The sequence below is a fragment of the Dama dama genome, chromosome 23, assembly GCF_033118175.1.
Source record: "Dama dama isolate Ldn47 chromosome 23, ASM3311817v1, whole genome shotgun sequence".
Taxonomy (NCBI): Eukaryota; Metazoa; Chordata; class Mammalia; order Artiodactyla; family Cervidae; genus Dama; species Dama dama.
In genome coordinates, this window is record NC_083703.1 from 8731574 (window position 1) to 8757244 (window position 25671).

General features: G+C 43.7%; 1 protein-coding gene across 4 annotated transcripts in view; it reads right to left on the reverse strand.

Moving 5' to 3' along the window:
* TASP1 (taspase 1) overlaps positions 1-25671 on the reverse strand; it is a 251016-nt gene that overhangs the window by 49960 nt on the left and 175385 nt on the right. For all 4 annotated transcript variants that reach the window (XR_009689987.1, XM_061125956.1, XM_061125955.1 and 1 more), the window contains one exon: positions 3366-3476. Coding sequence is in view for 3 of the 4 variants with exons in the window: in XM_061125956.1 (XP_060981939.1) it covers positions 3366-3476 (111 nt within the window). In the remaining variant the exon portion in view is untranslated. The remainder of the gene's footprint in view (positions 1-3365; positions 3477-25671) is intronic.

Sequence of the window (25671 nt, forward strand, 5' to 3'; positions counted from 1 at the left end):
CAGTTTCATCCATCTCATTAGGACTGATTCAAATGAATTCTTTTTAATGGCTGAGTAATATTCCATGGTGTATATGTACCACAGCTTCCTTATCCATTCATCTGCTGATGGGCATCTAGGTTGTTTCCATGTCCTGGCTATTATAAACAGTGCTGCGATGAACACTGGGGTGCACGTGTCTCTTTCAGATCTGGTTTCCTCAGGGTGTATGCCCAGAAGTGGGATTGCTGGGTCATATGGCAGTTCTATTTCCAGTTTTTTAAGGAATCGCCACACTGTTTTCCATAGTGGCTGTACTAGTTTGCATTCCCACCAACAGTGTAAGAGGGTTCCCTTTTCTCCACACCCTCTCCAGCATTTATTGCTTGTAGACTTTTGGATAGCAGCCATCCTGACTGGCGTGTAATGGTACCTCATTGTGGTTTTGATTTGCATTTCTCTAATAATGAGTGATGTTGAGCATCTTTTCATGTGTTTGTTAGCCATCTGTATGTCTTCTTTGGAGAAATGTCTGTTTAGTTCTTTGGCCCATTTTTTGATTGGGTCATTTATTTTTCTGGAATTGAGCTGCAGGAGTTGCTTGTATATTTTTGAGATTAATCCTTTGTCTGTTTCTTCATTTGCTATTATTTTCTCCCAATCTGAGGGCTGTCTTTTCACCTTACTTATAGTTTCCTTTGTAGTGCAAAAGCTTTTAAGTTTCATTAGGTCCCATTTGTTTAGTTTTGCTTTTATTTCCAATATTCTGGGAGGTGGGTCATAGAGGATCTTGCTGTGATTTATGTCGGAGAGTGTTTTGCCTGTGTTCTCCTCTAGGAGTTTTATAGTTTCTGGTCTTACATTTAGATCTTTAATCCATTTTGAGTTTATTTTTGTGTATGGTGTTAGAAAGTGTTCTAGTTTCATTCTTTTACAAGTGGTTGACCAGTTTTCCCAGCACCACTTGTTAAAGAGGTTGTCTTTTTTCCATTGTATATCCTTGCCTCCTTTGTCAAAGATAAGGTGTCCATAGGTTCGTGGATTTATCTCTGGGCTTTCTATTCTGTTCCATTGATCTATATTTCTGTCTTTGTGCCAGTACCATACTGTCTTGATGACTGTGGCTTTGTAGTATAGTCTGAAGTCAGGCAGGTTGATTCCTCCAGTTCCATTCTTCTTTCTCAAGATTACTTTGGCTATTTGAGGTTTTTTGTATTTCCATACAAATTGTGAAATTCTTTGGTCTAGTTCTGTGAAAAATACCGTTGGTAGCTTGATAGGGATTGCATTGAATCTATAGATTGCTTTGGGTAGAATAGCCATTTTGACAATATTGATTCTTCCAATCCATGAACACGGTATGTTTCTCCATCTGTTTGTGTCCTCTTTGATTTCTTTCATCAGTGTTTTATAGTTTTCTATGTATAGGTCTTTTGTTTCTTTAGGTAGATATACTCCTAAGTAATTTATTCTTTTTGTTGCAATGGTGAATGGTATTGTTTCCTTAATTTCTCTGTCTGTTTTTTCATTGTTAGTATATAGGAATGCAAGGGATTTCTGTGTGTTAATTTTATATCCTGCAACTTTACTATATTCATTGATTAGCTCTAGTAATTTTCTGGTAGAGTCTTTAGGGTTTTCTATGTAGAGGATCATGTCATCTGCAAACAGTGAGAGTTTCACTTCTTCTTTTCCTATCTGGATTCCTTTTACTTCTTTTTCTGCTCTGATTGCTGTGGCCAAAACTTCCAACACTATGTTGAATAGTAGTAACTGTTTGCCTTGGTTTAAAAAAAAATTTTTTTTTTTGGCCAGGAACAACCTGGGTACTAAGTACAGTGGGTGGAAACAGGAAGAAAATATAGCAAGAAAAATTATGAAGTTGGTGATCAGGTGGAGAAAGAATCATTTTCTATAAAAGGGCAGTGTTTCCCACCCTCCACCTTTGGTAAATGAGAGGAAAGATTTTTACGGAAGTTCTTCAGGCTTCTAAAGAAAAACTAGTTTTTATCCTCAATAAGAAATGCTCATTTTTCTATTTTATGGACTCATAAAACTTCAAAATAGGAAGGGACTTGTACTACAGCAATTCACAATACAGATCAGGTGTCAACCATACTTGATAAAAGGAATTTTATACAAAGACCTGAACTACCACAGCCCTGAGAATGACTTGTAGTGCTTATTAAAAAAAAAAAAAAAAAACAGAAGAACGGATAACCATTGAGTAGTATAACTGTACATAATGGACTACTATATAGCAATGAAAGTGAACTATCACAAGTAACATAGATGAATTTAACAGGTTTAACATTCACTGAAGACATCAGACACCAAGAAAATATATTCTGGTGCTATTTATACAAAATACAAAACCAAATAGAACTAATCAAGGTGTCAGAAGTTTGAACAGTTACTAACTTTGATGGAGTAGAGACTGGGAAGGGTTATGTGGGAGCTTCGGGTTATAGTAAAGTTCTACTTTCTATCTACATGCTGGTCACATGGGTGGCTTCAGTTTGTAATGTCTTCCAAGCAGCTGCAGTTATAATGATTTGTGCACTTTTCTGAGTGAATATACAATTCAATTAAAAAGTCAGTTAAAGAAAAATAACATATAGGGTCCCTGCTAGCTTACGTGGCACCTTCATGTGGGTTTTTGAATGCCCCTCGCTCTGGATGAATGACTTAGGAAAAGGCACCTCTGTGGGAGAAGGCTCCCCGAAAAGTCTGTGCCCTGTCGAACGGAGGGTGGGCTGGGCTCCATCCCCACTGGGGCACGTTGTTAGAGACAAAGCCACACATCTGGGTGGACATCTGCAAATCTGCAAGATACTCATGGGACCCTTCCTCACCACAGCATTATGAGCAGGCAGGGCCGACATCCTTCTAATATGGAGGAGGAAGTGGCACAGAACAGTGAGACTGATGCATGAAGGCATCACAGCTAATAAGCCATGAAGCCAGGGTGAACTTCTAGGCCAGTAGGTCTTCACATGATTCTGATTCCTTTTGGGGAGGAGAAGAGGAGGAAGCTTCTCTCTGTGTTACTGTGTTCACTGCTATGGGTCATCTCAAATACTCTGTCAAATAAGGGAGGGGATAAATACATAGTCTGATATTCTTAATGCTGGGCTTTAGTAAAGGTGCTAGGTTCTCAGTCCATTTGGAAAACATGCCATAATCATATACTCTGAAATGAATATTCACCTTGTAGATGTTAACCTGGGCAGAGAGGTCAGTGGAATAGAGATATGTACACCTATCAACAGAATATCCTGGCCCACCCACAGGTTAAAATGATCAACGTAAGGATATAAATCTGTCCATGTCTCGGAAAAAAAGGAAAGAGAAAGGCACCCACGTGCTATGTAACTTTAACTTACCCAGAAGCGTCTGCTTATCTGGGGAAGAGTCAGGCTCTGCAGAACACCAGCAGGACCGGAGGACAATCACCCCTCCGAGCACGCCGTCTTCGCTGGCCAGGAAAGGTGAGCCTAGGCACAAACGACCGGTGGTCATTTTCAGTTCATTTCACTCTTTTCATTCCCAGTTTTCATTTGATTATGGGAACAAAGGTGTGGGATGAGTAAGATTTTGAAAGATGCCTATTTTCTGACACTCACTGTTATTCATACCTTATCCAGGCTGGATGGTGAAGGCAGGCTTGATCCCTAACAGGCAGAGACAGTGCCAGACGCTGCCAAGGAGACATGAGCAGGGGTGGCTCATGCATGACCATATTCAGAATGGAATTGGAAACACTGCCAGATTAAAGGCCCAAAACACAAATACAGCAAAAAATGTTCAGCAGCTCCCTTTGATCACCTCTTCGGTATCACTTACCAGGCTCTCCCTGCTGTCAGGGGCATGCCACCAAAAGCTTTCATTTACTACCTTAAATTCAATTTTCAACAAAAAGCCACAAAGTTTATGACAAACATTTAAAAATGCTCCTGATGGTTTACACAAATAAGGGTGAAACTGTATTTCTGAGAGTCTGTCTGGTGGTTAGAAACGGCCGTGCTTTGGAGAGATCTCACACACTGAACCATTGTGAGCATCTCAGCAGCACCGCGTTTTAAAGCCCCTCCTTTTTCCTCCCCAAGGACATCTTCTTCAAACATCTGGCACAGCAAGTGAGCACGTGGAGAACAAATGCAAAATTAACCCAAGTGCTATCAAAGAAAGTCATAAAAATAAAACCCAGCCAAATTGGATTTGGGGGGAGCTTCTGGTTAAACTTAGTAGATTAAATACATGCATTTATCTCCACTCCTTTCTCAAATCCCAGTAAACTGGGGGAAAGGGAAGGGGAAAAAAAAAAAAAGAGCTATGGCCCAATAAGGACAGAGAAAGAGACAAGGGGAAAACAGAAAAACAGACCTTTTAGAAAAGAGAAGGAAGACAGACAAGTAGTTGCTTACCTAGAGGACCTGGGAAAACTTCCATGGGGCAGGGGAGTGAGGAGGTGAGGAGGAAGGAAAAAAGGCTGCTTGGAGTTGGGGGACACCTATAAGAAGCAACTCCAGTTTTATCATAAAATCTAAAGACCAGAAATTGGAGGCTTCAAGTTCTGGAGGCAGGAATGCAGGGTGCACCTGAAATAAAGCTGGTCAGTTGAGAGGGTCCAAAAGGATCTTCTAGACCAGGATGGGTAAACTATGACCTGTCTAGTTCACAGCCTATTTTTATGCTGTCTGCAAGCAAAGAATGTTTATTTTATATTTTAAAGGGTTTTTTGGTTTGTTTGCTTTGCTTTTTTAAGATAGAAGGAGAAGGAAGAGGAATAGAAAAATCTGTGATAGAGACCAAAGTGTTGCCCACAAAGTCTAAAATCTACTCTCTGGCCCTTTATAGAAAGTTTGCTGACACTTGATCTCAAGTCCCAGATTCCTGTCTAGAGAGGAAGTTACTCCTCCCCAGCCCTAGAGGAAGCAGGATATTTACTCTCTAGAGACGGTGAACCAGAGGGACTGGAGGCTCGGGTCATTGGTCTCAGCCCAGGGCGGGAGGGAGGCTCCACACTGAAGTTAGGGGCTGAAGGGGAGCCTTTATGTGAAACAACCTGCTCTCTTCACCTACAGGCTCCACGCATGCGAGAAGGCTGATACCCTCCAAGGAAGAGACTGGATCATTCCTTTTCAGTCTCAAGAGTATTTCCAGTCTCAATTCCAACCAATTCAAGACTAAGAACCTACTTGAGAGAACCTAAAAACATCACTCGTCCTTGCTTTATGGTGATGGCTTCAGGATGACAAGTGTGACTCACATACAAAGGGCTTTCAGCTCAGCTTCTTGGTGCTTAGAGAGCACAGTTCCGTTCAGATCAGTTCAATCGCTCAGTTGTGTCCGCCTCTTTGTGACCCCATGGACCACCACACACCAGGCCTCCCTGTCCATCACCAACTCCCGGAGGTTACTCAAACCCATGTCCATCAAGTCGGTGATGCCATCCAACCATCTCATCCTCTGTCGTTCCCTTCTCTTCCTGCCCTCAATCTTTCCCAGCATCAGGGTCTTTCCCAATGAGTCAGCTCTTCACATCAGGTGGCCAAAGTATTGGAGTTTCAGCTTCAGCATCAGTCCTTCCAATGAACACCCAGGACTGATCTCCTTTAGGATGGACTGGTTGGATCTCCTTGCAGTCCAAGGGACTCTTCAAGAGTCTTCTCCAACACCACAGTTCAAAAGCATCAATTCTTCTGTGCTCAGCTTTCTTTATAGTCCAACTGTCACATCCATACATGACCACTGGAAAAACCATAGCCTTGACTAGACGGACCTTTGTTGACAAAGTAATGTCTCTGCTTTTCAATATGCTGTCTAGGTTGGTCATAACTTTTCTTCCAAGGAGTAAGCGTCTTTTAATTTCATGGCTGCAATCACCATCTGCAGTGATTTTGGAGCCCCCAAAAATAAAGTCTGCTGTTGTTTCCACTGTTTCCCCATCCACTGCCATGAAGCAATGGGACTGGATGCCATGATCTTAGTTTTCTGAATGGAGTTTTAAGCCAGCTTTTTCACTTTCCTCTTTCACTTTCATCAAGAGGCCCTTTAGTTCTTCACTTTCTGCCATAAGGGTGGTGTCATCTGCATTCTGAGGTTATTGATTTTTCTCCCAGCAATCTTGATTCCAGTTTGTGCTTCATCCAGCCCAGCACTTCTCATGATGTACTCTGCACAGAAGTTAAATAAGCAGGGTGACAACATACAGCCTTGACACACTCCTTTTTCTATTTAGAACCAGTCTGTTGTTCCATGTCCAGTTCTAACTGTTGCTTCCTGACCTGCATACAGATTTCTCAAGAGGCAGGTCAGGTGGTCTGATATTCCCATCTCTTTCAGAATTTTCCAGTTTGTTGTGTTCCACACAGTCAAAGGCTTTGGCATAGTCAATAAAGCAGAAATAAATGTTTTTCTGGAACTCTCTTGCTTTTTCTATGATCCAGTGGGTGTTGGCAATTTGATCAGTGGTTCCTCTGCCTTTTCTAAAACCAGCTTGAACATCTGGAATTTGACGGTTCACATACTGTTGAAGCCTGGCTTGGAGAATTTTGAGCATTACTTTACTAGCGTGTTAGATGAGTACAACTGTGCAGTGGTTTGAGTTTTCTTTGGCATTGCCTTTCTTTTGGATTGAGTGAAAATTGATCTTTTCCAGTGCTCTGGCCACTGCTGAGTTTTCCAAATTTGCTGGCATATTGAGTGCAGCACTTTCACAGCATCATCTTTTAGGATTTGAAAGAGCTCAACTGGAATTCTATCACCTCCACTAGCTTTGTTCATAGTGATGCTTCCTAACGCCCACTTGACTTCACATTCCAGGATGTCTGGCTCTAGGTGAGTGATCATACCATCGTGATTATCTGGGTCATGAAGATCATTTTTGTATAGTTCTTCTGTGTATTCTTGCCACCTGTTCTTAATATCTTCTGCTTCTGTTTGGTCCATATCATTCCTTTCCTTTATTGAGCCCACCTTTGCATGAAATGTTCCCTTGGTATCTCTAATTTTCTTGAAGAGATCTCTAGTCTTTCCCATTCTATTGTTTTCCTCTATTTCTTTGCACTGATCTCTGAGGAAGGCTTTCTTATCTCTTCTTGCTGTTCTTTGGAACTCTACATTCAAATGGGTATATCTTTCCTTTTTTCATCACAGACAACCTAGAATCACCAGCTGTTTCCATTAGGCCTCTGGGGATCACAGAGAGCAAAAAAGCAAAAAGGTAATAGAGGGAAAACTTAGGCAAATACTTTGAGCAGAAGAAAAAAAAAATTTTACAGGCGGGGGAAGGGGAAAGATTCCCTGGCAGTCCAGTGGTTAGGACTTGGCACTTTCACTGGGAGGGCCCAGGTTGGACCCCTGGTTGAAGAACTAAGATCCTGTAAGTTGCAACCCCCAGAAGCACAAGAAAAGAAAGAAAGAGGTAAGACATGAGAGAAAAGAACATTTTTAATCACAACAGGCCAGAAGATCCAATATTTGATTAAAAGGAGTTTCAAAGAGAACAAATTTTTTTAAAATGAAAGGGAATAAATTTCAAAAGAAATAAAAAACAATTCTAAGAATTGAAGGATGAGTATTCAGACTGAAAAGGCTCATAAACCTCCCAATATAATTCATGGGGCAAAAAAAAAAGTTCCATGAAGCTGTATCACTATGAAATATCAAAATACTTAGAAAAGAAAGGTCTAAAAAATTTCCAAATGGGAAAAAAATGATCACCGGGAAGGCAAGGGGATTATAATGGCATTGGATTTCTCAATAGCAACACTGGGATCTAGAAGATTAGGAGGTAACATTTTCAAAATGCAGACAGAAAATTATTTCCAACCTAGAAGTCTATCCTTGGCCAAAATGTCAATCAAACATGAAAGGAGATTGAAACTGGACAAAGTCTCAAAGAATTCACCTCCCGTGCACTCTTTCTCAGAAAGCTGCAGGACAAAAGTACCTTGGCAAATAAGGAATAAGGGAAATAATGAGAAAGAAATGAAGATCTGGGAACGGGGCTTCAAGACAAGAGAAGACAAACGTATTCCTGGGTGACGCACAGCTACAGACAGACTTGGAGAGTCAATGAACCAAAATGACAGAGAGCCAGAGGAAGCTGGAAAGGTATTTCCAAACGGGAAAAAATTTAAACTTATAAGATACATGCTGAGTTTTAAATTATTGAGAGGAAATGTCTCACATTTTGAGGGAAGACAGAGAATAAAAGAGTGGTTAAAAAAAAAAAAAGTGAGGCAGATATTAACTGCAGACAAAATACGAATTTCTACAGAAAATGAAATTAGAATCACAGCACACTATGTAGCTATATGAGCTAGAGTCAATGGCTAGAGTAAAAAATATAAACTCATCCATATGGATGAACTAAAAAATAAGAATATAATACATTAAGAAGAGAAAAAGCCTATGTGGGTGAGTGTAGGTTGGAAGTTGGAAATATAAAGGAACTAAACGCTTGCCTTCCCTGATGTAAAGATGATAACATCTAAATTTGATATCCAAATAGTATTTAAGATTGAAAGATCAAGAAATAGTAGTATAGACATGTTATGTTGAATTATAGATGTAAGTTTTAGAAAAAAAATAGTTAAGAGAGTTAAAAATAGGAGCTTAGGAGGGTCGGGACAAGGAACTACCTATTTTCAGGATAAGCCTAGGGGCACTGCTTGTCTTTTTTTAACTCATGTGTGCATGCACACGTGCACGCACGCGCACACACACACACACACACAGCTTTGCAACAAAAAGCAACACATATTTAAACTGCAGAACCAGAGTACAGTTTTTTCTCCTCAGCCCCTCAGAGAAGAGGGAAAGGAGACAGGGAATTCACAGCCACCAAGAAGCCATCCTAAGGCCCTAGATCCATACTGTCATGTTCTGTAGTTTTATTTCCAGAACCACCATGAGAAGGCTTTTTATGATCTTTTTACAGACAAAGAACCTGAGGTTCAGAGTGGTTCCATGATGTGTTACAGCCATGCCAGAGCTGGGGAGGAAGGCTTCCTCCCATGTTTCTCTGAGCCCACGATCGTGCCTGCTTTGCAGCAGAGCCTCTCGGAACAGGAAACTAGGGATACGATTACATCCCACCACACCTGCATGAAGGCTCTTGACACCTCTACAGATGTTCCTTTCCCACCACATCCAGGAACTTCTCCTAGGGCCCCCATAACACGTCTGTGTGCTTAGTCACTCAGTCATGTCCAACTGTTTGTGACCGCATGGACCGTAGCCTGCCCGCCTCCTCTATCCATGGGATTTCCCAGGCAAGAATACTGCAGTGAATTTCCATGTCTTCTTCCAGGCAATCTACCTGCCCCAGGGGTCGAACCTGTGTCTTCTGCGTCTCCTTATTGCAGGCAGATTCTTTACCACTTAGCCACCAGTGAAGGTCCAGCACTTATCCAAGCATAAAACCTTCTACCTCTTCCTTCTCCAAGGACTCAACTCTTCAAACCACATCAAGTCATATGAGTTCCTTGTGGTTGCACCTGCTCCTGCCATGTCCTTCCCACCAACAGGACCCTTGTTCACTCTCCTGGTCCTTCCTGCTCCAATCACACACCCCTTAAAAGGAACGTGTACGATGTGCCAGGACTCATGGGGCACTGGGGATGCTGCAGTGAACAAACGAGGCTCCTGCCCACATCCAGCTGAGCAGGTTGGGAGACAGGTAATGAACTCATACATCAACAAGGAACCCACCCAGCTGGTAGGAAGTGCTGTGAAGAAAACATATCCCGGCAAATGCTGACAGGTGTGACTGGGGCTAATGCTTTAAGTCAAGTGTCAGAGAAGGCATCTTTGTAAGGCACCAACCACGTGAAGATCTGTTGAAAGAACATTCCAGGAGGATGAACCAGCAAACGCAGATACCCTGAGGTGGGGAGGAGCATGGATGTTCAGTAAATAAAAGGAGGCTGGAGTGGCCAAACTAGATGATGGAGGGGGAGGGAGGGCAGAATCTGAGTTCAGAGAAAGGCAAGGCCACCTCACATAAGGTTACAGGGGGCTTGTGAGCCCAGCAAGAAGTTTGGATTTTACTCAAAGTGTAGTCAAAGATGACAAAGGGCTTTAACCAGGACAGTGCTAGTGTTCATTTACATTTGTATAAGATTACTCTGCTGTTGGGAATAGATCAGCAGGCAAGTGTGGAAGCAGGAAACCACTGAAAAGGCCTGGTTATGAGTTTCCAGCGGTTTGGGTGAGCCTGATGGCAGTGGAGACAGTCAGCAGGGGGTGGGTCCGGGGTACATTCTGCAGGCGGAACCAATAGGGTTGTCCGTAGAATAGATGCTGGTGTGGAAAACAGACATCAAAGTTTACTCTAATAAGAAATATGCACCCCAGCTGTGACTGCACCATTAAACCATTCAGAAATGTTCAATGATTCCCAAGTGCTCATGGAACAATGTCTAAACTCCTTAGCCCAGACCTGCCTTCCTCTCTTCCCAACCTTATATCCCTATTTATTTTCACACATCACTCCAGCCAAACTGGACTTCCTATATTACATTTCCTTAAGATTTCCCCCTGGGCCCACTGTTGTGAACTGTGCTTCCCAGTTCCTTTACCCCCATGAGCTGAAATCTATTATTTTTTCTTTATTTCTTTCTTTTTAAATTTTCTTTACTTCTTGGCCAGGTCATGTGGCATGTGGGAATCTTAGTTCCCCAACCAGGGATCAAGCATGTGCTCTTGCAGAGGAAGTACGCAGTCCCTACCGTGAGAGCACCATGGAAGCCCCTGAAGTTTATTCTTTAGCTCCAAGGCCGTTTATACAGAAAGTGAGTATACTCTCACCACTTTAGGGTGAGAGTATCTGACTCACCTTTGAGGCCCTCTTAGTGACTAACAAAGTACATGAACTTGTTCACCGCCTTCCCTGATCCCTAGCGCCCTGCAACACATACACACACTCCTGCCACAGCACCGCCGTGTACCACGGGTGCTTGGAAAGGGTGTTGGGTCCCCTGGGCACCATGGAAGCTCAAATCAGGGCTCCTCACCCTCAAGGTGCATTCATTCAATGATTTAATGAAATAATGATTAAAGTGCTATATTTGAAGATTCTAAAAACTTCATGGAAATACTCAGATTTCATATAATCACTGTGGTGTTTTAAAAAGCAAAGCAAACCAATACTGACTCAGAAGACCCTGTTTGATTCTCAAGGTAGTAACTGTGTGGTCTTAAGCAAGGCATTTTTATTTTTATTTTTTTTTAATTTCTATGCTTCAGTTTCTTCAACTATAAATCATGGATATTGTAAAACACCTTTCTGAGTTGTTGTCAGGGTTCAATTTATATATATGAACTTTGTAACCTCAGAGGTGCTACTTAAACATTTGGTGGTAAAAATATTAATGGTAAGAACAGACTTAAACATTTTGCTCATCCTCGAAGATTACCATGTTGAACAAGATCTATTTCTATACCTTCCTGATTAAACTTCTACAACAGCCGCAACTAGTCTCAACTGACATTCAGTGACTGGATGGTGGTGGTGACAGAGTATCAATTTTCAAAGTTAAAATATTAAACACTGTTGTATAAAACGTAACAACATTCTTATTCTTCCCAGTAAGAAAAATTCACTTAGAGTTAATGTTCGGCTCTGTGATATGCTTTCTATAATCAAATAGGGAATTGGGAGGCAAAAATTAACTAAGACAATTCAAAGTTCCATATGCAAGTGGTTGCATAAAATAAAGATTAAAAGAAACAAATAATAAAAATTAATTTACACTACTAAAGTACCTCAAATTGATTCTTAAACACCCAAATCTATAACTACTATATAATGAAATTATAATTACAGATGCTAAGAAACATATTCACTCTGATCAAATGTGTATAATCTGTATATTCATTAAGATTGTAAATCCAGACTGTACACAAATGAGACACCTGCTGATTGTATTTGTGCCATATCTTAAAGGATGAAAAATTTGAAGAAATTTAAGAAGAAAATCCCTGTAAATATGAATGCAGAAAAGTTAACGGGAATACTAATCCATATTCTTTTCACTGCTAGTGCCAGAATCCCGATTAGCATGATTTTAAGTAAAAAGATGGATTCACTGGCTCATGAAATCCAAAAGGAAGAACAAACAGACTCCTGGAAGCATAGGGGTGTGAGGGGTGTCAGGGACAGCGGGAAACAGCTTTTCCCGTGCAGAGATAGTGGCCATCCACGGACAGCACCAGAGCAGTGTGCCTGACACGGCCTTCGCCAGAGAGACCCTGTCCTCGTCAGCTTCCCCACTCTCAGACACCGCCAATCAGACCTCGGCAGACAGGAAATCCAACAGGCCTGGCTTTGGCTAGGGGGTAAGCCTACAGGAGTGGAGGCACAGACGGACAGACAAATCCCCAGACGTCCAGAAAACACACATGGATAGAAGACCGGGCTACACAACCAGGAGCCTGGTGCTGTCCACTTGAACTTGGACCAGCCACTTTATCGCTCTGAACCTTGCTTTCTTCCCTCATCAGAAAAACTGACAGACTAGACCAGTAAGTCTAATGTCTTTATCGGTTCTAACAGGCAGGAGTATTTTCGGTTTTAAAGCTTCGTGTCTCCCCACCAGCAGCAACCAGACATTATCTGAGGCCAGTAAGCCAAAGCATAAGACCTCCTTTTGCAAAACCTGATACAACACTTCCTCTTCAACATGTGAGAACTGATCAAGAGAGTCTATTCTACAGCCAGAAGGCAGCTCCTAGTGTTCTGCTTTCCTGTTGCAGTTAACAAAGAAACCTTGTGGTTTCAATACAATTCTGTGCATTGCTTTCTCTTTTTAAAGTCTGGATGACAAACCAGATGAATGCCATTTTCTTTTCCAGGAATTACACATATATCGAGAAAGATATACTGATAAGGGTGCAGGGTGGCAGGGGTGAGCAAAAGGGTGAGAGAGAGAGGGAAGAATGATGATGATTTGTTTGGAGGTCCAGTAAACAAGAAAATAGACTTGGAAATAAGAAGTGTTCCCTACTGACAACAAACACCTCTAACTTAAAAGAACAAGAGAGATTATAAACACTCTTTAGACACAAAAACAGGCTAATAGTTCATACTTCCTGAAAGACCAAGAACTTCTCCTCTAAAGATGCATTTAAGTTAGTCAACATAACTTTGACAGATGTGAAGTACTGCAGAATGACATGAAGACCACATAACATAATGAGAGGATCTAGTTACTGAGTTCAGAGACGACAGCTCCGTTAATGAAGAGCCACTCAATTCTTCTACCTTTGAGATGCCTTCAAGATTGACAACATCATGCTATGAGACAGGTATTAACTGCCTCCTCTCCTTTCCTGCTCCCACAAAAATCCCAATGGAAGGATCATTACTAAGTTTGTTAGGCAGGCGAGAAACTGACGGAAAGAAAGGCATAAGCTGAGGCACAGGAAGAAAAATGACCCACGGAAGCACTGGGGGGAAACAGGTGAGCAAGGCACCACATGACTGGTCCAGAGCTTCTCATGCGAACCCTAAGGACACATCTGCTCCTCAGAACCCCACCTCCACCACAGCTGATGTGTGGCTTTCTGGTGATAAGCATAGTTTTAAAGACTGCAAGTGAACTCCTTAGAGAGGAGAGTTGCAATGAGTCAGGTTGAGTTGAGTTGAGCTGAGTTGGGAGAGCTGATTTGAGTGGGGTGAATGACTCTTTTGAAATCCTTTATCTAACAAAATTTGAAATACAGGAGAAGTTAATTTATTTTACAACAGAAAACTCTAAATTATAATCAGAACAAAAATATATCAGCGAGACATTCAGTCTTTGGATAAATTTACTGATTCTGCCACAAAGATTAAGAGCAAGAAACCAAATTAAGGTTTCCATTAAAGCCTCTTTCTTGCCTTAACCAAACACTGAATGTATGTACCTGATACTATTCTAGAAATGACAGGAGACTTTTAAAAAAAAAAATTGACAGGGATTCTGACTATACCAGCCCAACACACTACCTGCATGTGGAGGGATCCAGGATTCCACAACCTCACCCTTAAGCAACGACAAGAGGATGAGAATGTGAATCCCTAACAGAGAACACTTCATGCAAGGATGTGCACAATAAAGGACAGACACGGTATGGATCTAACAGAAGAAGAAGATATTAAGAAGAGGTGGCAAGAATACACAGAAGAACTATACAAAAAACATCTTCATGACCTGGATAACCACAATGGTGTGATCACTCACCTAGAGCCAGACATCCTGGAGTGTGAAGTCAAGTGGGCCTTAGGAAGCATCACTATGAACAAAGCTAGTGGAGGTGATGGAGTTCCAGTTGAGCTATTACAAATCTTCAAAGATGATGCTGTGAAAGTGCTGCACTCAATACACCAGCAAATTTGGAAAACTCAGCAGTGGCCACAGGACTGGAAAAGGTCAGTTGTCACTCCAATCCCAAAGAAGGGCAATGCCAGAAAATGTTCAAACTACCACACAATTGTACTCATTTCACATGCTAGCAAGCGTCATACTCAAAATCCTCCAAGCTAGGCTTCAACAATACGTGAACCGAGAACTTCCAGATGTTCAAACAGGATTTAGAAAAGGCAGAGCAACGAGAGATCAGATTGCCAACATCCACTGGATCATAGAAAAAGCAAGAGAGTTCCAGAAAAACATCTACTTCTGCTTCACTGACTATGTTAGAACGTTTGACTGTATGGATCACAACAAACTGGAAAATTCTTAAAGAGATGGGAATACCAAACCACCTGACCTGCCTCCTGAGAAAGCTGTGCCGGTCAAGTAGCAACAGTTAGAACCACACATGGAACAACAGACTGGTTCAAAATCGGGAAAGGAGTGTGTCAAGGCTGTATATTGTCACCCTGCTTATTTAAACTTACATGCAGAGTACATTGTGCCAAATGCTGGACTGGATGAATCACAAGCTGAAATCAAGATTGCCAGGAGAAATACCAATAACCTCAGATACACAGATATTACCTTTATGGCATAAAGTGAAGAGGAACTAAGGAGTCTCTTGATGAAGGTGAAAGAGGAGAGTGAAAAAGCTGGCTTAAAACTCAGCATTCAAAATATTAAGGTCATGGCATCTGATCCCATCACTTTGTGGCATATAGATGGGGAAACAATGGAAACACTAGAAGACTTTATTTTCTTAGGTCCCAAAATCACTGCGGACATTGACTACAGACATGAAATTAAAGATGCTTGCTCATCGGAAGAAAAGCTATGACAAACCTAGGCAGTGTACTAAAAGCAAAGACATCACTTTACCAACAAAGGTCTGTATAGTCAAAGCTATGATTTTTCCAGTAGTCATGTATGGATGTGAGAGTTGGACTGTAAAGAGGGCTGAGCGCTGAAGAACTGATGCTTTCAAACTGTGGTGCTGGAGAAGACTCGAGAGTCCCCTGGACTGCAAGGAGATCAAACCAGTCAAAACAAAAGGAAATCAACACTGAATACTCATTGGAAGGACTGATGATGAAGTTGAAGCTCCAACAAATAATGCTATAGTGGACATCTGGACATTTACCTTTGCATTTATTTAATTATGAATAATATTAAATGTCTATGAGCCATTTTCATTTCTTTCTCTGTGAGTTGCCTCCATATCTGTGACACACACAACTTGTTTGCCTCCCCATTAGGCATTCTCCCTTTCAGACAAACCTCTAATTCTGTTTCAACAGAAATCTGCCCAGCTTCCCAATCTCCTTTGCAACTGGCAGGCCAAATGGCGGAGTTTCTAGCAGAGCTTGTTAAGGGCAGGCCTGATTAGCATGTATCTTACTGACTGCTGCCATTGGCCTAGCATGTGGGGCCTAGAGGTGGAGCAGCCATTCTGTGGGCATGAAGGATGAAGCCACCCATAAAGACAGCCTAACAGAAAGAGCTGAGCCCCCCAGCGCACTGTGACATCACTTTGGGCTGGCAGACTTCTTACGTGAGAAAAGGAAAGCCCTCCTTTTGTTAAGCCCCTGTAGCTGGGTTTCTGGCACATGAGACAAACAGAATCCCAAACTGAAAATCTGCTTTATCCATTTCTCTACTGGGTTCTTGGATTTTTTTCCTTACTAATTTGCTAAACTCCTTGGTCACATGTAGTATAAATATTTTCCCCCGGTCTGTCATGTATCTTTTGATTTTGTCTATATCTTTCTTTTTTGTATAGACAAGTTTTTAATGTTTATTGGGTCAAATCTATCAATCATTCTCCTTTATGGCTTCTGTGTTGGGAGTTTTGCAGAACGGATTTATGTAACCCAAAATTATGAAAATAAGTTATCCATGTTTTCTGACAGTGCTTTTATAATTTCAGTTTTTACATTTAAAACTTCAGTCTACCTAGAATTAATTTCAATGTAAGGACTGCAGTAGAGATCCTGCTTCACTAACATAAATTTTTTATAAAATTCATCTCTCACCCACTGATTTGAAATGCACTTGATCACATGTTACATTCTCACATATATGTGCAAATAGATGGGGAAACAGTGGACAGTGGCTGACTTTTTTCTGAGCTCCAAAATCACTGCAGATGGTGATTGCAGCCATGAAATTAAAAGATGCTTACTCCTTGGAAGGAAAGTGATGACCAACCTGGACAGCATATTAAAAAGCAGAGACATTACTTTGTCCACAAAGGTCCGTCTAGTCAAGGCTATGGTTTTTCCAGTGGTCATGTATGGATGTGAGAGTTGGACTGTGAAGAAAGCTGAGCACCAAAGAATTGATGCTTTTGAACTGTGGTATTGGAGAAGACTCTTGAGAGTCCCTTGGACTGCAAGGAGATCCAACCAGTCCATCCTAAAGGAGATCAGTCCTGGGTGTTCATGGGTAGGACTGATGTTGAAGCTGAAATTCCAATACTTCGGCCACCTGATGTGAAGAGCTGACTCATTGGAAAAGACCCTGATGCTGGGAGGGATTGGGGGCGGGATGAGAAGGGGACGACAGAGTATGAGATGGGTGGATGGCATCACCAACTTGATGGACATGAGTTTGAGTAAATTCTGGGAGTTGGAGATGGACAGGGAGGCCTGGCGTGCTGCAGTTCATGGGGTCACAAAGAGTTGGACACGACTGAGCAACTGACTTGATACCTAGATTATTCTGATACATTGATGAAATTATTAACATACAGATACCAATGGCTTTGTTATAATTTTACAGTATATTCTACCTGACTGGGCCTCTGCTTATTCAGGCTTCCCTGATAGCTCAGTTGGTAAAGAATCCACCTGCAATGTGGGAGACCTGGGTTTGATCCCTGGGTTGGGAAGATTCCCTGGAGAAGGGAAAAGCTACCCACTCTAGTATTCTGGCCTGGAGAATCCCATGGACTATTGTATTGTACATGGGGTCACAAAAAGTTGGACACGACTGAGCGACCTTCACTTCACATTAGTTTCACATTAGTCATTATTTGCACAACATTCTCATTACTTCCATGTGATTGTTTCATATGATCTTAAAAATAGGCTCCTTTAGTATTCCTGTCTCCTCCTCTCATTGGAATTTTCATATGAACATAATTTAATAAATTTATTTGTGATTTTGCTTAGAGTCTGGGTGTCCTGACAAATTTTTCTGAAGAAAGCCTAAAGATGGAGTTAGTTACATTCTTGATACCTCCAAATGCTGAGGCCCTGTGGATTTTTAGACAAGGAAATATGACATGGTATGTCTAAATAAAATCTGCAAGCATGCCTCTCTATAGTTTAAAAGGATCAAGTAAGTATATTTACAGAATGTCTTCTGAGAGATAAATTTGATATGAAAAATCAAATTATTTTTTCTCCATGTTCAGTTCTTATTCTTCAGATCCATCCTATCATATCTATGACAGGCTATAGTTGTAGTACCATATAGGACTCTATAGTAGCCATCTATAGTACTCCCTAATCAAGAAAATCATTCTCAGTAATCCTCAACCTACTCATACAAAATAAGACAAAATCAAAACAAAACAATTAACCCTCAGTTCTATGAGGCTGGATGGCAAGTTGTTTTTGAGTGAAGTGAAAATACTCTTGATTGTCAAAGCTTTAGGTTCACTAATCAATCATAAGTGCAATGCATGCTAAGTCGCTTTAGTCATGCCTATAGCCCAAGGCTCCTCTGTCCACTGGATTCTGCAAGCAAGAATACTGGAGTGGGTTCCCATAACTTCCCCTCCAGTGGATCTTCCCAACCCAAGGATTGAACATGATCTCCTGCGTTGCTGGCAGATTCTTTATGCTGGGCCACCAGGGAAGCCTCATACATATACAAAACTGTTTAAAACATGAAAAAAAATTTTCTGGGTAGATAAAGTTATTACTTATGGAATTCTAGATTCCATTTTTGCTAGACACCATGTAATATTTATAATATAATCCAAGGCACTAATGCTTATGAGCAATGACTTTTACTTGAGGAGGACTATGCCAGTCTTTTTTTAATCTTATTTTTTTTTTTTTTTGAGCTATAGCTGATTTACAATAATATATAAATTTCAGGTGAACTTAATCCGTCCTGAATATTCATTGGAAGGACTGATGCTGAAGCTGAACCTCCAATACTTTGGCCACCTAATGCGAAGAACTGACTTATTGGAATAGACCCTGATGCTGGGAAAGATTGAAGGTGGAAGGAGAAGGGGATGACAGAGGATGAGATGGTTGGATGGTATCACTGACTCAATGGACATGTGTTTGAGTAAACTCCGGGAGTTGGTGACGGACAGGGAGGCCTTGTGTGCTGCAGTCCATGGGGTTGCAAAGAGTTGGACACAACTGAGAAACTGAACTGAACTGAATATAATGATTCACGATTTTTAAAGGTTATACTCCATTTCTAGTTATTTTAAAATATTGGCTATATTCCCTGTGCTGTACAATATATCCTTGTAGCTTATTTATTTTTTACATATTAATGTACCTATTAATCTCCACTGTCCCTCCTCCCTTCCCACTCAGTAACCACTAGTTTATTCTCTATATCTGTGAGTCTGGGATTTTGATGTTGTTGTTGTTACACTCACTAGTTTGTTTTATTTTTTAGATTCCACATATAAGTGATATCAAGATATTGTCCTTCTCTGTCTTACTTATTTCACTAGGCATAATGCCTTCCAAGTCTATCCATGTTATTACAAATAGCAAAATTTTATTCTTCTTTATGGCTGATTTGTACTTGAGTGTGTGTTTATCATATCCTCTTCATCCATTTATCTACTGATGGACACTTAGGGTGCTTCTATATCTTGGCTGATATAAGTAATGCTGCTATGAACATTGAGGTGCATATATTTTTTTAATTAGTGTTCTCGTCTTCTTTAGATATATATCCAGGAGAGGAATTGTTGGATCATATGGCAACCCTATTTTTAGTTTTTTGAGGAACCTCCATACTGTCTTCCACAGTGGCTGTACCAATTTACACCCCCACCAACAGTGTACAAGGGTTCCCTTTTCTTCACATACACACCAACATGTGTTATTTGTGATCTTTTTTGATAGTCATTCTGGCAGGTATGAAGTGATATCTCGTGGGTTTGATTTGCATTTCTCTTATGATTAACAATGTTGAGCATCTTTCCATGTGTCTGTTGGATATCTGCATGTCTCTTTTGGAAAAATGTCTGTTTGGGTCTTTGCCCATTTTTTAATTTGGTTGTGTACTTTTTTGAAGTTGAATTGTATGAGCTATTCATATATTTTGGATATTAGCCCCTTACTGGTCATATCATTTGCAAATACTATTTTTTTTCTCCCATTCAGTAGGCTGTCTTTTTGTTTCGTTGATGGTTTCCTTTGCCACACAGAAGTTTTTAAGTTTAATTAGATCCCATTTGCTTATTTTTGCTTTTGTTTCCTTTGCTTCAGGGATAAGATCAAAAAAAAAAAAACAAAAAAAAACTCTACAATTTATGTCAGAGGGTGTTCTGTTCTCTTCTATGAGTTTTATGGCTTCTGGTCTTATATTTAGGGCTTATTTTTGTATATGGTGTTAGAAAATATTCTAACTTTATTCTTTACATGCAGCTGTTCGGTTCTCCCAGCACCACTTACAGAAGAGAGTGTCTTTTCTTCCCTGTATATCCTTGCTTCCTCTGTCCTAGACCATGAGTGTATGGGTTTATTTCTGGGCTTTCTAGTCTGTATCATTGATTGTTGTGCCTTTTCTTGTGCCAGGAACATACTGTTTTGATTACTGTAACTTTGTAGTATAGTCAGAAGTCAGGGAATGTGATACTTCCAGCTCTGTTCCTCTTCCTCATGATTGTTTTGGCTATTCAGGGTCTTCTGTGTTTCCATACAAATTTTTAAATTATCTGTTGTTGTTCTATGAAAACTACTACTGGTATTTTTATAGGGCTGCACTGAATCTATAGATTGCCTTGGGTAGGCTTGTTCATTTTAAGAATATTAATTCTTTCAATCCATGAATATGGTATATCTTTCCATCTATTTGTGTCATCTTCAATTTCGTTCATCAGTGTCCTACAGTTTTCTAAATATACCCACTTGATTCGGTAAACAAACACATGATGAAATAATGCAGATATGCACCTAGGAGTGCAGGGGACTGTCTCCACCAATTACCACACAAAGTTTACCAGAGGACCACAGACCTTTACAACTTGGTTTACTTTTGCTTTGTAAGGGCAGATCTTGCTCACTGACTGTGCTGAAGCATATGACATTGAGGCTTCCGATCAAGCTTCTGACTCAACCTTAGAGTTCAGTTTAATGTACAACTACTTGCTGTACTCCAGTAAACTTTACTTTTAAGGAAAGAAATCTGTCTCACTGTGGCAGAATGCCTTCATAGTCTTTGTCTGGAAAGCTTGATAAAATGCTGATATTGTGATATAATAAGAAATATATATATTGGTCTTTATTCAGGATTCCTGGCACACAATTCCTAAAACCCTTGTGATTTCCTGTATAAGACCAATAGGTGCATCTTAATATTTAGTTTTGTTTCCTGCTCCTGAAAGAGCTTCAGAGCAATAAAAGTGAAATTACTGTCTCTGGTTAATCACAATAAACCCCTTTCAACCACACCAGAGTTTATGTTAATGTGGTGACTCTTGGAAAACCCCTAGGTAACCTAAGAACAGGGGCTGGTTGCCAGGGGGACCAACCATGTGATTAGAGGGTTAAAACTTTCAGACACATACCTTTCACCTCAGGGCAGGGAGAAGAGTTAGAGGTTGAATTAATCACCAATTGGCAATGATTTCACCTATCTTGCTTATGTAACAAGGTCTCCATAAAAAAACAAAAGGATGGTGTTTGAGAACTTCCAGGCTGGCAGACATGTGGGGTGACTGGGAGGGCAGTGAAGCCAGAGAAGACACAGAAGCTCTACACCCTCTGCTCTCTGTATCTCTTCCACCTGGCTGTTTATGAGTTGTATCTTTTTATGTATCAGAAGATATGTCTAGTAACTCAGTAAGTAAACTGTTTTCTTAAGTTCCCTGAGCCACTCTATTAAATTAATAGATCCCAAGGTAAGAACCTCAGAATCTTCAGCTGTGGGTCAGAAACTCAGGTGACAGCCTGGACTTGGGATTTGCATGTGGGGGTACAGGGGCTGATCTCGTGGGACTGAACCCTTAACCTGTGGGATGTGAGGTTATCTCCCAGTAGAGAGTGTCAAAAATAGAGTTCAACTGTAGGACACCAGCTGGTGTCCTGAGAATGAGAGAATTGCTTGGCGTGGGAACCAATCCCCCCAATACATTTGGAGATGAGAAGTGTTAACAGTGAGGTCCTGAGAGCAGAGTAGACACACAGCAGGGTTTTTCCCTTGTGGTGACGACTGACGCTGAAGTTCCGATCAAGTTTCTGGATGCCCCAGTATTTTTTACATTTGTTATTGTATTAAGAGGGTATACAGTTAGATAATTATGAATGCATATTATCAATATCACCTATTAGTGTTCGGGTTTACAACTGTAGATCTAGAAGCACTGCAGTGTTTACGCTGTGAACTCTAAATGAAGTTGTCACGTATCCGTATACACTGAGTTACTATAGTCTGAACCCATAACAGGGAGACACTGGTTAATGCAGGAGGGCATTTACAGAGAGGGCTAGACCATAATTAGAAACTGTACCAATGTAATCATCTTCGAGGCTTTATATCTTGAAAATATTGGTCTATGTATTACATTTTTAGTGAAGTCAATGAACATACTAAATACTAACTCTGTACTCGGCATTCACCCAAGCAATGTGGCACACAAAAGAGTAAAAAATAAAAGCTGTTTCTGAAAAACTTACAATCCTGTTGGCAAGATACAATTTATTTAGATAAGAGGTAGAGAACAAAGTGTATATATTAAATTTTATACACAGACTCATATATACAAATACACTACTATATGTATACTATATACACACTATAAATATATGTGTATATATATAAAATACACTATATAAAGTATATATATAATATATATTATATACTATATATAGTGTCTATACATACTATAAATATGTACATCTGTCTACTGGAATGCAATGGCAACTAGAACATCTTGTTCACCACCCATGATTTAATAAAACAGGTGATCACAGCCCAGGTGGGATGCACGAGACAAGTGCTCTGGCCTGGTGCACTGGGAAGACCCAGAGGAATCGGGTGGAGAGGGAGGTGGGAGGGGGGATCGGGATTGGGAATACATGTAAATCCATGGCTGATTCATATCAATGTATGACAAAACCCACTGGAAAAAAGAAAATAATAATAATAAAAAAATAAATAAATAAATAAAACAGGTGATCAATAAATACTTGTTAGATGGATGAATGAATAGCCCAGTAGAGGGCCTCTTGTTAAATAGTCTAGAACTTGATAAGGGCACACTCACTGTATTAGGGGAGGGCCTCAGGGTGAAGGAAAGAGGGGAAAATCTGGATTGAACTTGGACAATGGATTGAACTTGGATCAGTATCACGTCACCAAGCAGGCACTAAATGAGCAGTCACAGCTCTTCACTAATTGGACCAGATGAACCTTAAGAAAGGTCAAAAGAACACAGAATATTCAGAAAATGGCAGGCCCTTGATATCTGCTTGATTTTCGAGGCCCAGAGGAAGGCTGGACCGCTGCCTGGCCTGAGTACGTGGAGGGATGCTGCCCTGCACAGGCTGCGGGACGGGCCACCAACTCTGGACACAGAGAGCGGTCCCACCACGCCGAGGACACGGAGCGGTCCCACCACACCGAGTACACGGAGCGGTCCAGCCACACCACGTACACGGAGCGGTCCCGCCACGCCGAGGACATGGAGCGGTCCCGCCACACCACGTACACGGAGCGGTCCCGCCACGCCGAGGACATGGAGCGGTCCCGCCACGCTGAGTACACGGAGCGGTCCCGCCACACCACGTACACGGAGCGGTCCCGCCACGCCGAGTACAGAGAGAGGTCCCGCCACACCACATAGACGGAGCGGTCCCGCCACACCGAGGACACGGAGCAGTCCCGCCACACCACGTACACGGAGCGGTCCCGCCACACCGAGGACACGGAGCCGTCCCGCCACGCTGAGTACACGGAGCGGTCACATCACGCCGAGGACACGGAGCGGTCCCGCCACGCCGAGTGCAGAGAGCGGTCCCGCCACACAGAGTACACGGAGCGGTCCCGCCACGCTGAGTACAGGGATCAGCCCCGCCACGTCCAGTACAGGGAGCGATCCCACCACACCGAGTACACAGAGCGGTCCCGCCACGCCGACTACGTGGAGCAGCCCGCCACACCGAGGACGCGGGGCGGTCCCGCCACACCGAGGACGTGGAGCAGTGTCACGTCACGCCGAGGACACGGAGCGGCCCCGCCACGCCGAGTGCAGAGAGCGGTCCCGCCACACAGAGTACACGGAGCGGTCCCGCCACGCTGAGTACAGGGATCAGCCCCGCCACGTCCAGTACAGGGAGCGATCCCACCACACCGAGTACACAGAGCGGTCCCGCCACGCCGACTACGTGGAGCAGCCCGCCACACCGAGGACGCGGGGCGGTCCCGCCACACCGAGGACGTGGAGCAGTGTCACGTCACGCCGAGGACACGGAGCGGCCCCGCCACGCCGAGTGCAGAGAGCGGTCCCGCCACACAGAGTACACGGAGCGGTCCCGCCACGCTGAGTACAGGGATCAGCCCCGCCACGTCCAGTACAGGGAGCGATCCCACCACACCGAGTACACAGAGCGGTCCCGCCACGCCGACTACGTGGAGCAGCCCGCCACACCGAGGACGCGGGGCGGTCCCGCCACACCGAGGACGTGGAGCAGTGTCACGTCACGCCGAGGACACGGAGCGGCCCCGCCACGCCGAGTGCAGAGAGCGGTCCCGCCACACAGAGTACACGGAGCGGTCCCGCCACGCTGAGTACAGGGATCAGCCCCGCCACGTCCAGTACAGGGAGCGATCCCACCACACCGAGTACACAGAGCGGTCCCGCCACGCCGACTACGTGGAGCAGCCCGCCACACCGAGGACGCGGGGCGGTCCCGCCACACCGAGGACGTGGAGCAGTGTCACGTCACGCCGAGGACACGGAGCGGCCCCGCCACGCCGAGTGCAGAGAGCGGTCCCGCCACGCAGAGTACACGGAGCGGTCCCGCCACGCTGAGTACAGGGATCAGCCCCGCCACGTCCAGTACAGGGAGCGATCCCACCACACCGAGTACACAGAGCGGTCCCGCCACGCCGACTACGTGGAGCAGCCCGCCACACCGAGGACGCGGGGCGGTCCCGCCACACCGAGGACGTGGAGCAGTGTCACGTCACGCCGAGGACACGGAGCGGCCCCGCCACGCCGAGTGCAGAGAGCGGTCCCGCCACACAGAGTACACGGAGCGGTCCCGCCACGCTGAGTACAGGGATCAGCCCCGCCACGTCCAGTACAGGGAGCGATCCCACCACACCGAGTACACAGAGCGGTCCCGCCACGCCGACTACGTGGAGCAGCCCGCCACACCGAGGACGCGGGGCGGTCCCGCCACACCGAGGACGTGGAGCAGTGTCACGTCACGCCGAGGACACGGAGTGATCCCGTCACACCACGTACACGGAGCGGTCCCACTACGCCGAGCACGCGGAGCGGCCCCGCCACGCCGAGGACACGGAGCAGCCCCGCCACGCCGAGTACAGAGAGTAGTCCCGCCACGCCGAGTACGCAGAGCGCCCCCGCCACGCCGAGTTCACGGAGCGGCCCCGCCACGCTGAGTACACGGAGTGATCCCGTCACACCACGTACACGGAGCGGTCCCACTACGCCGAGCACGCGGAGCGGCCCCGCCACGCCGAGGACACGGAGCAGCCCCGCCACGCCGAGTACAGAGAGTGGTCCCGCCACGCCGAGTACGCAGAGCGCCCCCGCCACGCCGAGTTCACGGAGCGGCCCCGCCACGCCGAGTACAGAGAGCGGTCCCGCCACGCCAAGTACGCGGAGCGCCCCCGCCACGCCAAGGACACGGAGCGGCCCCGCCACGCCGAGTACAGAGAGCGGTCCCGCCACGCCGAGTACGTGGAGCGGTCCCGCCACGCCGAGTACAGAGAGCGGCCCCGCCACGCCGAGGACACGGAGCGGCCCCGCCACGCCGAGGACACGGAGCGGTCCCAACACGCCGAGGACACGGAGCGGTCCCGCCACACCGCGTACACGGAG